The sequence below is a fragment of the Mus pahari genome, chromosome 5 (genome assembly GCF_900095145.1).
Source record: "Mus pahari chromosome 5, PAHARI_EIJ_v1.1, whole genome shotgun sequence".
NCBI classification, from domain to species: Eukaryota; Metazoa; Chordata; class Mammalia; order Rodentia; family Muridae; genus Mus; species Mus pahari.
In genome coordinates, this window is record NC_034594.1 from 70,807,641 (window position 1) to 70,822,295 (window position 14,655).

Consider the following 14,655-nt stretch of genomic DNA (forward strand, 5'->3'; position numbering starts at 1 on the left):
AGGCTGGCCTCGAACTCAGAAATCCACCTGTCTCTGCCTCCCAAGTGCTGGGACTAAAGGCATGCGCCACCACCGCCCGGCCTGTACTTTCTTATTACAGGATCTATTGTACTTTTCTTATTGAAAGGCAGAAAATTGTTAGGAAAATTGAAGACACAAGTACAGAGTCAGAAAGCTAAATAAATATGAAGCTCCTTAAGTAATAAAAATCAAGGGTTATTCTAAAGAACAGCAACAAAAAAATTCCAAAGTATGTTCTAGATAACTGTGGAGAGATCATGTTTATGATCATGCCATTAACAAATTCTATAATCCCATGGATTTGGATTCAGATTACGTTCTTGTTTGACTTTAAGGAAGTTGCTCACCTTCCTTGAGCTTCCCCATTCCTTTTTGTAACATACACGTGGTGGTAAACATTCCAGGTTTCACAGTTATATGGGAAAGATCATGACAGTATTTTCATTTTGATTTAAGGTGAATCTGGTCTAGGAAAATCAACTCTCATAAACAGCTTATTCCTGACTGATCTGTATCCAGAAAGAATTATACCTGGAGCTGCAGGTAAATATTTCTATATAATTGTTAAGTATTATTTTACTTGAACATTGCTAGATATATACCTGATATCCTAGGTCTTAGATGTGTGTTTTGCTTAGTTACTTTGTGTTTTGTAAACTGTCACAAAAGAAGGGAAAGTGTGCTGTATCTCAGGTCCTGAGATCTTGGTTGTAGACTTTGTTCTACACTTATCTGTGTATCTCTGTAACTTTAATTTCAGTTTGTTATCTATTAAATATCATAGTTTTCTATCTGTATTGTATGCTGGGTGAAAAGCTCAACTGAAAGAATTTTATGTCTTTAAGAAGCTACATACAAGAGTGAGAATGAAGCTCCGTGGTAGCTTCCTAGCATACATGACGCCAGAAGTTCAATTTTTCAGGATTATCTAAATTTACTTAAATATAATTAAAGTATTATTGATAGGGATATATGTTTGTCTATTCTCTGATTATCCCAGCATAAGACACTGGGATTCTCCAATATGTTTGTTTTGCTTTACAGTACTTCTCAAACCTGGGACCTTTTGCATGCTAGTCAAATGCTCTACTACTGGGCTACATCTCCAGCCACATAAATACTTGTTGATAAGAATGAATAAAGTCAACCACAATAAAGATGTACAACCTTTTCACCAATATTCTGCATTTAAATGAATTCATAAATTACTTTCTTTGTCTCAGACAACTTTGAGGAGTTGGTTCTCTGCTTGTACCATATGGGTTCCAGTATTGAGCTGAGGTCGTCATCAAGCTTGGCAGCTTGCGCTTGTATCCAGTAGCCATTTCACTAGTCCCAATATGGGGATTTTGTTTTGTTTTGTTTTAATTTTAAGATTTTTGTTTGTTTTTTGTTTTTGGAGACAAGGATTTTCTGGATAGCCCTGGCTGTCCTAAAACTCACTCTGTAGACTAGGCTGGCCTCGAACTCAGAAATCTGCCTACCTCTTCCTCCCAAGTGCTGGGATTAAAGGCGTGTACCACCACTGCCCAGCTAATTTTAAGATCTTTTGTTTTTAAATATGTGTTTTGCCATGGGTATATGTATGTGGATCACATATATGCCCTTGGAGGTTGGTTCCCTTGGAACTGAAGTTCCAAATGGTTATAAACCATCATGTAGGTGCTAGAGATTGAACCTTAGTTTTCTGCAAGAGCAACAAGTATTCTGAACTGCTGAGCCATCTCTCCAGCCCCTCAGTGTTGGTATGTTCAGCGATCCCAAGAAAACATTCATTGTTAACACCAACATTTCCCCTGCTGACTCTGGAGCGTTTCTAAACAGTGTTTATGCTACTTTCTGAGACCTTCCAAGTCATCTTTTCTTTTCTTTTCTTTTCTTTTTTTTTTTTCTCTGTGTAGCCCTGGCTGTCCTGGAACTTACTCTGTAGAGCAGGCTGGCCTCGAACTCAGTGATCCGCCTGCCTCTACCTCCTGAAAGCTGGGGTTAAAGGTGTGCGCCACCACTGCCCAGCTGTCATTTTTCATAAGAATATAAATAATGGATATCTCTCTCCTCTAGCATGCTGCTTTGATTTTTAAGTACATTTTCTATTAAGTTTGTTTCTTTTCTAGAGAAAATTGAAAGAACTGTCCAGATAGAGGCTTCAACTGTTGAGATTGAAGAGCGGGGTGTGAAGCTGCGGCTTACAGTAGTGGACACTCCCGGCTATGGGGATGCCATCAACTGCAGGGATTGGTATGAATTCACAGAGGTTGCAGAGTCCTCAAAGGGTCAAATACTCTGAATTTGTTTTTATTTACTTAATGTATTTACCTTTTAGACAATGTTAGCAACACTTAAAGTTGCTGGATCTAATCATTTCAAGTTTAAATATTGCCTCTTTTGAAACAAAGTCTCACTATTTAATTCAGGCTGGCCTTGTACTCAAAATTCTCTTGCTTTTCCTTCCTATTTTGAATATGAGCCACTGTGTCCACTCTAATGAGACCTGAGATTGAAAAGTTAATTAATTGTCTACAAACTGCTAACATAAACAAAGCACTGTGATACAGACTGTAGCCAGAGGACAGGTTGCTCTCTCTATGACTGTCCCTTCCTTAGAGTCATAGTACCTGTAAACGACTGCTCTTTGCCATCATTTTCACAAGTAAGGAATTTCAGAGGGTAGAACACTCCATTGCCCTCACTGTGCAGAAAAATCTTACTTTTGTACCTGCTATTTTTTTGTCCTAACCCTGCCAAAATAAAGGATCAACTTTGCAGCACTAAGTGAGAAAAGGAAGGCAGGGTAATGGTGCTTGTTTACCCATCTTCTGCATTAAGAATGCCTCCCTTTTCACCAACCCATGAATTTGCTGTCCTGTTGGCACCTTACATAATCCTGCCTTGAACTGCATGCTTTCTGATACTGCCCTGCTTCTTGGCCTCTTGCGAAGCAGTTGTAAGTCTGGAAAAGTGTTGGCAGCCTTCCAGTTTCATAGACCACCTATCCGGAACTTTGTAATCTGTTGTACTTAGGTTATTGATTCCCATTGCTTCATTAAAACTACTTAATATTTGCCACAGTTTAAAAACAACACATGCCTTCATTATGCCTGAGATCGACAGAGAGTCAATCTTCTGTTGTGGGCTGTTTTAAGTATTATATGGGAAAGGGAAGAGAAATGGGTTTTTCTTTTGAAGTTAGGGACTGCCTGTCTCAGTACCTGACGATTACTATTGAAATTTGTGCTTTAGTTTCAAGACAATTATCTCCTACATTGATGAGCAGTTTGAACGCTACCTACATGATGAGAGTGGACTGAACAGGCGTCACATCATTGATAATAGGGTACATTGTTGCTTCTACTTCATTTCACCTTTTGGACATGGGTGAGTCAGTTGTTTACCTCAGAAACCTCTTGCATGTTGTAATATATGAATGAGATGATTTTGAGAAGAAAAATTGTATGTTCCTATGCTTTCCCTAAATGTGTGGCATTTGGACATTATTTTTAGACTGAAGCCCTTAGACGTTGCATTTATGAAAGCGATACACAATAAGGTGAATATTGTGCCTGTCATTGCGAAAGCTGACACTCTCACTCTGAAGGAGCGTGAGCGGCTAAAGAAAAGGGTGAGTAGAAAGGAGATGGCCACCTATGCCTTCTCAGCAGGATTTTGAGCCAGCTACCCAGGAAGTAGGAGGAAGAAAGATTTCAACTGGGTTGCCAGAGGCAGGACTATAGAATTCATTTCTTTTTGTGTATTGGAACTCAGTACTCAATGTTTGTAGGGTTTTGTTTGTTCTTTTTATCTTCATCCTCATGGAAGAATCAAATTTGTATAGTTAACACTCTTAGATAAAAATAGCCTCATTGAGTAAGACGTGGCTCCTACAAGTTGAGTGATGTGACATGGAAGTGTTGTCTCTCTACACCTATGTGTGGTTTTGTTTTTGTTTTTTTAAGATACTAAAAGCATATGCCACCTTGCCCAGCTCAAGATTAATCAATTAATATATTTGATACTTTGAGACAGAGTCTCTCAGTGTAGCCTTGGCTGTTGTGGAACTCACCATGTAGATCACAGTGGCCTAGCCTTTGCCAGCAAGTGCTGGGATTACTTTCAAAATTCTTTTGCCTGCACGATATATTCTTCCTCCCATTCAGTGACTGTGTGTGAGACTATGTGTGAGAGTCCTGTATTGCCCATGAACTTTAGGTGTCAGTTTGGCCTTTGGCTCTTGTCTTGGTAGATGATTGTGAGAGTATTTTCAGCTTAGCTGTTGTATTGAGGCTATTACTAACTAGTATTCCTATTGTTTTTTTTATATTGAAAGTGAGCATGTATGGTTGTTACTATTATTATTATTCTTACAGACAGAAAAACTCTCAAACAACAACCTTTTTGGCTGTTTCTAAATTACTTGAAAATAAGTTATCAGTTATTTGGCCATTGACACACAAATGATTCTTACATATTTCTTGGTGGATTTTGTTTTTGGAATTTTTATTTAAGGGAATCTCATTGCGTAGCTCTGGCCTATCTGGAACTTGCCATGTACACCAAACTGACTTGAACTTACAGATGTCTGTCTGCTTCTGCCTCTGCTTCCTGAGTATAATTCTTATAAATTTCAATTATGAGTTAGCAAATTAAAATAATGTGTCCTTAACTTAAAATTAATTCTAGTTTTGTCATTGTTCTAGATTTTGGATGAAATTGAAGAGCATAGCATTAAAATCTATCACTTACCTGATGCAGAGTCAGATGAAGATGAAGACTTTAAGGAACAAACTAGACTCCTCAAGGTAAGAGCTAACTTCAGACATACAACATGAACAATTCCTTTTCCCTGCTTTCTTGTATACATATATTTTAAAAGACACTTATGGCCAAGAAAGCTTCACTGACAGGAGATTGGGAAGGTCATAATACAGTAATATATTTTAGTGTCAACATATTTATGAAAGTTTTAAGAATTGAAAATGTCATTGCAGGCTGAAAGATGGCTCAGTGGTTAAGAGAGCACTGTCTGCTCTTCCAAAGGACCAGGGTTTAATTGCCAGCACACACATGAGAGCTTACAGCTGTCTGTAACACCAGTTCCAAGGTCTGACACCCTCAGACCAATGCACATAAAATAAAATTAAATAAATCTACAAAAGAAAAAAGAAAAGAAAATGTCATTGCAGATTTGATTTGTTTAGACTCTGTCCATGTGAGAAATAACTGGTCTGTGTAAGTAAAATGTATATCCATTTAGCACTCAGTCAGATGTAGTTAAGGCCAGGCATTCTGGCACACCCATTTAATATCAGTACTGGGAACACTGGGAGATGCAGAGGCATATGATCACTGTGAGGTGGGGCTCAGTCTGGTCTACATAGCTAATTCCAGGCCATCTATTAACTGTTTTGAGACCTTTCTCAAAACAAAAGTAACCCAAAAAAAAGCAACTTTGTAAATAGCAGTGAGCCATTTCTGTATCCTTGGTTTACAGTGAACATAGGTATTCTCTACTACCTTGTGTTTTTTTTTTTTTTCTAGGCCAGTATCCCATTCTCTGTGGTTGGCTCCAACCAGTTGATTGAAGCCAAAGGCAAGAAGGTTAGAGGCCGTCTCTACCCATGGGGTGTTGTAGAGGTGGAGAACCCAGAACACAATGACTTTCTGAAGCTGAGAACAATGCTCATGTAAGACATTTGGTGTATTCACTAGGGCAGAACATGGAGAGTGGGGACATTCAGAAACTGGGTATACCTCTATTGCAGACTCAGAAGACCATTGCAGTTTGGACTGAGGGTCTTCATTGGGGCTCTGAGTCTCTGTTGAATCTCTTTCTCCTAGGACTTGTATAGTACTTGCCTTCTTGCTAACCTCCCTTTAAATAAATGTAAACTTTAAGTATGCCGTCCCCTCTTGAATAGTTTTTAAATTAAGGGTGATGACTTTTGATAACAGTATGGAAAAAAAGGATATAGACTATTGAATTCTAAGTTTTAAAAGAGGAATGAAATGGGCCTGAGATATGGGTCAGCAGTTAAAAGTGCTTGCTGCCACTGCACCCATTTCAGGTACTCAAAAACCACCTGTGACAACAGTCCCAGGTGACTGCACACCCTCTTCTGGATAGTGCAAGCACCCAAACACATGTATACAAACAGAATAAGAAAAGACATTCTGAGTGACAATGTCACGGATATGGAACACTTACAAGTTACCAATAGCAGGCTTGCTACTAGAGAAATCAGAACTTATGGGATCTTGGCTATTGCCCAGCAAACGAAGCGAGAGCCACAGTGTCTATTAATGCTACAGTCTGTAAATCAGTGGCTCTGCTTCAGCATTAGCCTAGAAAACTGTAAATGTTATGGGTGTCAGTTAGCTTAAGATGTCTTGGTCTAGTTCTCATTGTCATAAGTATGGAAGCCCATTTGTCTCTTTCTGTAAACGAGAATGTTAACATCTCGTCAAGTTCTTCTCAGTTAAAATGAATCAGAGGGTATCACATGGTGAGACAACATAACCTATTTTATTTTTATTAGCATATGATTATACATATTTTGAGGTATAATGTATTTAGCACCCATTTACTATATATACTAAACAGTTTCCTTCTCTCCATCACTTCTTCGTGAAACTTTCAAGCTTTACTCTTGTACTTCTCCATAAAATATACTTCTTTAATGAAAACATTTCAAAGAGAAGTAATCTGAATAAACTAATACTTTGATTAGTTAAATTACTGCATACTTAGGCTATTTACTGAATGAGAACCAGTATGATGTTGCCATCTTAAGTTATTACAGATGTAGCGTAATAGTTCTTAGAGTACTTAAGAAATACTTGTCTGCAGTGCAGAGCTGCTGGCTGTCCTAGCCCTGTCCTTCAGGGAATGTTAGTGTTGCACAGCAGGTGTGATATTCCTCTGTTATGCAAGTTTGCCTTTCTTAAAGTGAAGAAGATCCAGCTACCGTTTTATCCACATTCATACTATTTCCCTAGATCCTGAGTAAACAGGAATGTGTTATGTTCACTACACATTTTTAAATGAGTAATATTAGAAAAAAAAAAGCTAGGCAGAAGAGACCTATTAGAATTGTCTATTTTTCATAAGATCTTTTAGAAAATTAAAGTGTTACATTTCAGTTGTCATTTACAAAAATATCTCCTAAAATCTCTTGTGTCCATATCCCTCCAGTGCTAATGGCTTTGTTGTGTGTCTTGTAGTGCCTATGACAGTGTCAAGGAGAAAATATTCTATCAAGGTCTTAGTGTAGCTTATTGTGGTTCCAAAGGAGCTCATGTCACATAGGCATCTTACCTGAGATTCCAGCAAACTGAAGTTTACTAAGTAATTATCTGGGCTCTCAGTACTGGCTTTTTCCCATGTGTTCCTGACTAGGATATTGCTGTTGTTTCCCATGAGACTGCCATATCCTGAATCCCTTGTTACGTTCCTTCTCCTTTGTAGCACCCACATGCAGGACCTACAGGAAGTGACCCAAGACCTTCACTATGAAAACTTCCGTTCTGAGAGGCTGAAGAGAGGCGGCAGGTTGTCACACTGTCTTCCCAGTATCATGTTCCCTGAGTCCTATTCTCCTGTCTTGTATGTGTATAGCTCAGACTTCTTGATCATAAAACATGTGCTTCCTATTCAATCACTGTATCACTGTAAAAGAATATTGTTAATTCAGTCAAGTGGAGGTGGGGATGGAAAAGAGACATTCATAATGTGTACATAAAGAACAAGGTCAAAGGCTAGAGAGATGGCTCTGGAGGCAAGAACACTTGCTTCTCTTGCAGAGGACCTGGGTTCAATTCCCAGCACCCTCAATGCGGCTCACAACTGTGACTCTCAGTTCCAGAGTATTTGATGCCTTCTTCTGGCATGCATGTGGTGCATGGCAGGCAAAGCACACAGTAAATAATAATAAAGCATTTCTTTTAAACAAACAGCTTCAGATGGAAGAGCCAGAGGCTTGCATTGGTACTTTTGTGGAAGTATTGCTGTGTTTATAAATAAATGATGGGCTTGCTTGCCGTTGAGAGCTTTGGAGGGTAAGCTTACCATAGGTGTCACTGAGTAACAGCTCTATTCTTTACAGATTCCATGTGGCCAGATCCATTCACTTTTTCTCTTTTGCTATTCTAGTGTATTTGTCTGATGTCTTAGTTAGGGTTTTCCTGCTGTGAACAGACACCATGACCAAGGCAACTCTTTTTTTTGTTTTTGTTTTTGTTTTTTCGAGACAGGGTTTCTCTGTGTAGCCCTGGCTGTCCTGGATCTCACTTTGTAGACCAGGCTGGCCTCGAACTCAGAAATCTGCCTGCCTCTGCCTCCCGAGTGCTGGGATTAAAGGTGTGCGCTACCCATGTCCGGCTAAGGCAACTCTTTAAAAGGACATTTAACTGGGGCTGGCTACAGGTTCAGAGGTTCAGTCCAGTATCATCAAGGTGGTAACATGGTGGCATCCAGGCAGATGTGGTGTAGGAGGAGCTGAGAGTTCTGCATCTTCATCTGAAGGCTGCTAGGATGAGTGTCTTAAGCCCACACCCATGGTGACACACCTACTCCAACAAGGCCACACCTTCTAATAGTGCCACTTCCTGGGACAAGCATATACAAAACATCATATATGAATGAGATATGTACTTTGTGACCCAAATGCATCTGAAAAACCATGTCTCTAGGAAACTTAAAAGTACCTGTAACTTAAGTTTCAATGAATCTAACACCTCTGACCTCTGAGGGCACCAGCATTCATATGCACATATTCATATATAGACACACGCATATACACATAAATAATAAAATAGTTTTTGAAATATGTTAATTTGGAATATTATATTAAGAAAGGTTTTTACTAGCGAAACTGTTGGTGTAGTCAGTGAGCTTTCCACAGTTCTGTCTGCCAGGTCTGTTCACTCAGCTTCTTCTGGCTTTTTCAGGTGTAATAGTTTATTCACAGTATAGTCATAAAGGGGAACTTACCTAAACCAAGACCCTTCTTTGGGTTAGACCTGCTGCTTTGACTGTAAGACAAAGTCAAATCATCTTTTCACCTTACAGAAATAAGTCTTCTGAATTTCCAGTTTCATGTTTTGTCTTCTTTTTCTCCCTTGTGTTCTCTTAATTATCATGTCTTTAAAAGGCCTTAAGTGAAGGGGACCCCCATACACATACATACACAGTGGGGGGGCTCCCCTCATAAGGCTCCGGGGCTCCCCTGGATTAGGCACAAACCACACCCAAACACTTGTTTTCACATAGAGAAAACAAGAAAGAAAAGTAAAAAGTTTCTGCTATCTGGCTCCAGCAGAAAAACTGCAGGTTAAGTTTGTAAGAGGGGAAAAGGGGAGGTCTGGATTAGAATGGGCTCCCATGCTTTGACTGGGCATTGTTGTTAATTAGGTGAACCAAAGGGGGATGTTGATGGCTGGGCTCCAATGCATTGATAACTGGATGTTAGTAGTCAGCCTTAGGAATGAATCTGGCATAAGAAAGAGTCTGAATAAGGGAACAGACCTGAATAGAGAGTCTTAGGGATGTAATCTGTGGTTTACAGGTGCATAGGAGTGGGAAGGGCAGGGCCTGCCAGAGCCATGCTTGCTCTGCTTGAACTGGCCAGAGAACCTTCAGAAAGCATGTAAATATAAAGTGGAGTTCTTCTGGATTCTAAAAGTTTGTCTGTTATCTCTATTCAGAAATACAGTATTGTAGTATTGAAATTGTAATTTCTTTTTTACCCTTAGGAAAGTAGAGAATGAGGATATGAATAAAGATCAGATCTTGCTTGAAAAGGAGGCTGAGGTAAAGTAGAATGGTTGTATTCTGGAATCTATAGCTGTTTTATGTCCAAAAATTTCATGGATAGTTTTTCTTTCTTATCCTTTTGAAGCATTGTTCGCTAATCTTTAAAATATATGTAAATACATAGTATACATATTTTAAAATGTATTGCCTCATTCAATCTCAAGTAGCAGTTTAGCTAACAATAAAAGATAATATGACTGATTTTTTTTTTTTTATAAACTGTTCAAAGGTCTTTTTCCCTATACATAGAGAATAACCAATTGGGAAGCATAATGAAGCTGCCATTGCATTCATTACCAAAAATAGGGTAAAAATATATATGTCTTACTTGGAAGAAGAAATGAGAGCGTGCTGCTAATAAGATAGTGGAGGTTAAAACACGTCATTGTGGATAGGACAATCAGTATAAGAATTCAGTCCTCTAAACCTCTAAAGTTAGAACCATATGAAAACTACCCTAGCAAAGTGGTATTCTTTCCTTTCCTAAGGGGTGTTTGGTAATGCAATTGTAATGTTTGAAGGCGTAAGTAAGCACGTGTTGTACAGGGAGCTCATTGAAAACTGGACTACAGAACAGTTGATATCCAAATAACCAGCTAGCAATTGATCAGGACTATAGAACAATACCAGCTAAAATGGTACACTTTATTTAGTGGTGATGTGGTCACAAGAGGACAACCTTTTCTAAAGAAAAAGAAATAATTTCTTTGATCAAATTAATTCTGTGTGGATAAGATACTTGTAATAATCGCAAAGCCATCTGAAGAACACGTGAGTAACTATTTTAGAGTCCTTGCCTGCAGCTCTTCTGAACATATTCCGACCTCGGTGGCAGTGATTGTTAAGGAGTCTAACAATGAATGTGGGTCAGTTGGTGGTGCTTATCCTGGGTACAATCTCAGCAAAGCATAAACTAGGCGTGATGGCTCTTTCCTATAATCCTGGCATTTGGGAAGTAGGAACAGGAAGATTAGGAGTTCAGAGTTATCCTTGGCTACATAGGGAGTTTGAGGCTGGCCTGAGCTAATGATAGTATGCCTCAAAAATAACAAAAAAAATGATAATGGTAAAGTTTTGTTTTCATAGCTAAGACACCTTGTTGCTGAGCAGAAAAGATGATTCATCCTTTGTGTTCTCCAAAGGGTAATAGCAGGCTTTCTTTTTGCCTCATTGTCTTACTAGTCTTTAACTACTGATTCTGTTTATTGATTACCTCTGTTTCACTTGAATCACAAATTTTGTCATTTACATGGATTTTTTTGTAGTTGATTCTTTTATATTGGTTTATAAGGTTTATTTGAACATGTGTTTGAAAAGAGCAATGAAAACTAATTATCATGAATCACAACACCAACGATGTATCTGACATGTACTGTTCATAGCTCCGCCGCATGCAAGAGATGATTGCAAGGATGCAAGCGCAGATGCAGATGCAGATGCAGGGTGGCGACAATGACAGTGGGGCTCTCGGGCACCATGTGTGAGGCCGAGCTTTCATATTGGTAAGTTGGGGAGGGAGGGCGAGCTCACTGTCAGCTCAACCTTAAATATGATAGGCTCCTCTCTTAAGTCTTACTAGTGTTTTGCATTTTTAAATCTGCTATTAGCTGTATTATTAGCCTTTCATTGAAAAGCAGAAACTATTCTCTGCTGCCACCTACTGTCTAGTAAAGATATTCTTATTTTCTAATGTTACAGTAGAGTTTGTTAAAGAAAAAAATTAAAACTTTATTATTTTATTAGTAATAGTGTTGGAAACTCTTTAATATTGGAAACATCTTTAAAAAGAACTTTAATTTATTAAAGTCTTCTGCAGATGAAAAAAAAAATAGTAAAGGTGCCAGAAAGAGCAGTGCCAGTTAGATAAGATAAGGGTCACCTAGCTGTAGACCTCCTGGCCTTTCAGGCAACTGTGCTTTGACCATTGAAAATTGGCATGTCATTTAGATTTGTGAACTAAAGTAATTCTGAGCACTGTTTTACAGTATCTGGTGTTTTTCATGAACCTCATAAAGGCATCTTATGCCCTTTGTTATGCAGAGGGAGGATTGTCAGTGCTCTTAAGAAACAAATGCATCACTTCCATTTAAATTGCTTTGTTTTTACTTTCCAGGAAACACTCTGGATAAGAAAGACTTCCTGATAAGTGCTACAGCCTGAGGTCCTTAGCCCCGTGGAAGGGCATCCATCCATATTTAAGCACCTGTGTCTGAAGATTTCAGTTGGTTGTTTTTTGTTTTGTTGCGTTTTTTTTTTTTTTTTTTTTTTAACATTTGATGGTTTTTGTTTTTGTTTTTACTCTTTTTTTTCTTTTCCTTCTTTTTCTGCCCTCACCCCCCAACTCCCTTTGGTATGAAGTACTTTTAACATTTATATTTCATTTCTATGTTACACTTTAAATTTTGTGAGGAAAACTCTGGTATTTTATTCCTCCTGAACCACTAATGTTAGAATTTATTTCTAAGAATCAGTCAACATGTATACTCTTAATAGTGAATTTCTTTGATATAGCTGGCCTGACTAATCACAAGTACTCTTTGATTTCTATCTAGACATTTTTATGCTCAGAATGTTCCTGTGTGGTGGACATTGATGTACCTGTGACAGAAGTGGTTGTGCATACTTGGTGGCAAGATATTTGCTTACTAGAATGAAGTCACATTGTTAACTTTATATTTGTACAGAACACCTAAAACCAATTTTGCTGCTGTAGTTCATTCGGTTAATTCATCTGCACAATTATCTGTTAACCAGGTAGGACAGAAGAGAGTTATCTAATGAGATACTTGTTTATACTTAAATAGCTTTTAAAAAGCAGGATTTCAGGGTTGAATTTGAAGAACTCTGGATTCTAGTGCCAGATCATTTTCAAACCTCTGTAGAGAAAACTCACTACAAGGACTTTTTATACTGTGGATGCTGATTATGCTAGGCTGTGGAGAGAACCAAAGCAGCTATGAGCTCCAGCTTCATATTGTAACAAGAGTCTTTATAAGGAAGAGTCAGCAAACTTTTTACTCAACTAAAAAAGCAATACTTTTTTAAAGAAACCAAAATGTTTATATTTTATACTGCACTTTAATGTACTTTCTATAACTAGGTGCAAAAGGTCATAGCAATGGAAATCATAGTACTGGCTGGCATGGATCCAACCCCAGGCTTGTGATTGGGTGGTGCTCTTGCACAAAAGGCCACTTGAAGCCCAGATGCCTGCCAGGCTTTCTTCTAACTCTTCCCCTTTTCAGTGACCCTTCTCTTGAAAGGAAAATAGCAGTGCTGGTTTTTTTTTATGCACAGACTGTCTCATCTGTTTTCAGGCACTGTCATTTTCTTCAGTTTGTGTAGTATAAATGTCTTCACAACATGAACGAAAGACTTTCAGATCTGTGCCCCAAGCAGGCAAGCAGAGTCATGCCTGGTTTATATTCTGGCACTTCCCTCTTCTACCACGTCTTCTAATGTCAGTAAGTGGCCTTAGAAGGGAAGGGGCAGGTGAAGGAGGCAGTGGTGTGGAGAAGCAAAGCTGGTGCTAACAGTGTGCGTTGGGAGTTGCTGTGGGAGGAAGGGCATGATCGATGATAAGGCAGGGATTTACGTATAATTCAGGCCAAAACTCAATAGTACTAATAAGATGAAGCTTAAGCATGGTTATTTATAAGTTAACAAGGAAAAATACATATGCTCACTTTGCCCCTTCACATTACATCACTGTGAGTGGTCAGGAAAGTTCATTATATGAAGTTCCTATCAAGAAAAGCGTCAGTGACTTTAGGGTACCAATGCAGTCCTTTGTTTGGCTTATTTTGACATTAATTTTGTTGGAGAAAGATTTAAAAACAAAAAACTGAAGGAATTCCCAAGCATTCAGTGTGAGTCCCATGTTTGTGAGATAAGGGTGCCACTTAGGGCCAGCTGACATCTAAGATTGACAGTGTGGATTGTGAGGTCTTGCAGCCACAATTCTAACTCCCTTCAGTTTTATTGCTTTTGCTAACAAATACTTGCTCTTTCACTAAGAAGTAATTTGTACTTGTAGAAATGTATTTTGAAGACATTTCACACTTCAACTTTGTATCCATTTAAATTAACCCTTTTTCAATAAAGCACTATTGTTTAGATATTAAATGAGTAGTCCTCTTTTTGAGTAAATTGTGAGAGCCATTGAGAAGATTCAAGACCCCAATTACAACTGTATGTCAGAGCAAGATGTGACTTGTATTAATAGCAGGCGTACTGCATCTATTTTCATCAGAGATAACCCGGATACTCCAAAAGAAATGCTATAGCTGTATAGACTGTGTACAGGTTATCAAATTGTCTGCAGACTATTTGATAAAATTGACAGACTACTTGGGTAAGTTTACTAATTAGAAAATGAAGCAACAACTGTTAAACATACTAGGAAGTAAAAGTGATCCAAATATGTTTCTAATTCTCCATATTTGTAAGAATAGAGATGAATTAGGAAAACAGTGTCTTAATTTTTTTAATGTTTATTTATTGGTTGGAATTTTTTGTGTTTGAGGCAGACTCACTTTTTCAAAGAAATCTACTGTCTCTGCCTCTGGAGTGCTGAGATTAAACATGTATACCACCATGCTCAGATTTTTTAAAATTTTTCTACCTTTTTATTGTATGTGTATGAGTATTTTGCCTGCATGCATGTCTTTGTACCATGTGCATGCCTGTCACCCAAGGAGGCTAGAAGAGGGTGTCAGGTCTCTAACTGGAGTTGCGACAGTTGTGAGTAGCCATGTGGGTGCCAGGAACTGGACTTGTGTGTTGTGGAAGAGCAGCCAGTGTCCTTAACCGCTAAACCATCTCCC

The 14,655-nt window shown here is 38.5% G+C and overlaps 1 protein-coding gene across 2 annotated transcripts in view; it reads left to right on the plus strand.

The window, feature by feature from the left end:
• Septin2 (septin 2) overlaps nucleotides 1–13,949 on the plus strand; it is a 32,363-nt gene extending 18,414 nt beyond the window's left edge. For both annotated transcript variants that reach the window (XM_021197383.2, XM_029538912.1), the window contains exons 4-13: nucleotides 478–564; nucleotides 2,136–2,259; nucleotides 3,262–3,396; nucleotides 3,523–3,640; nucleotides 4,716–4,817; nucleotides 5,557–5,702; nucleotides 7,484–7,567; nucleotides 9,769–9,826; nucleotides 11,212–11,331; nucleotides 11,943–13,949. In XM_021197383.2, the coding sequence (XP_021053042.1) occupies nucleotides 478–564; nucleotides 2,136–2,259; nucleotides 3,262–3,396; nucleotides 3,523–3,640; nucleotides 4,716–4,817; nucleotides 5,557–5,702; nucleotides 7,484–7,567; nucleotides 9,769–9,826; nucleotides 11,212–11,313 (956 nt within the window). In that variant the 3' untranslated portion in view covers nucleotides 11,314–11,331; nucleotides 11,943–13,949. The remainder of the gene's footprint in view (nucleotides 1–477; nucleotides 565–2,135; nucleotides 2,260–3,261; nucleotides 3,397–3,522; nucleotides 3,641–4,715; nucleotides 4,818–5,556; nucleotides 5,703–7,483; nucleotides 7,568–9,768; nucleotides 9,827–11,211; nucleotides 11,332–11,942) is intronic.
• The last annotated feature ends 706 nt before the right edge of the window (nucleotides 13,950–14,655 follow it).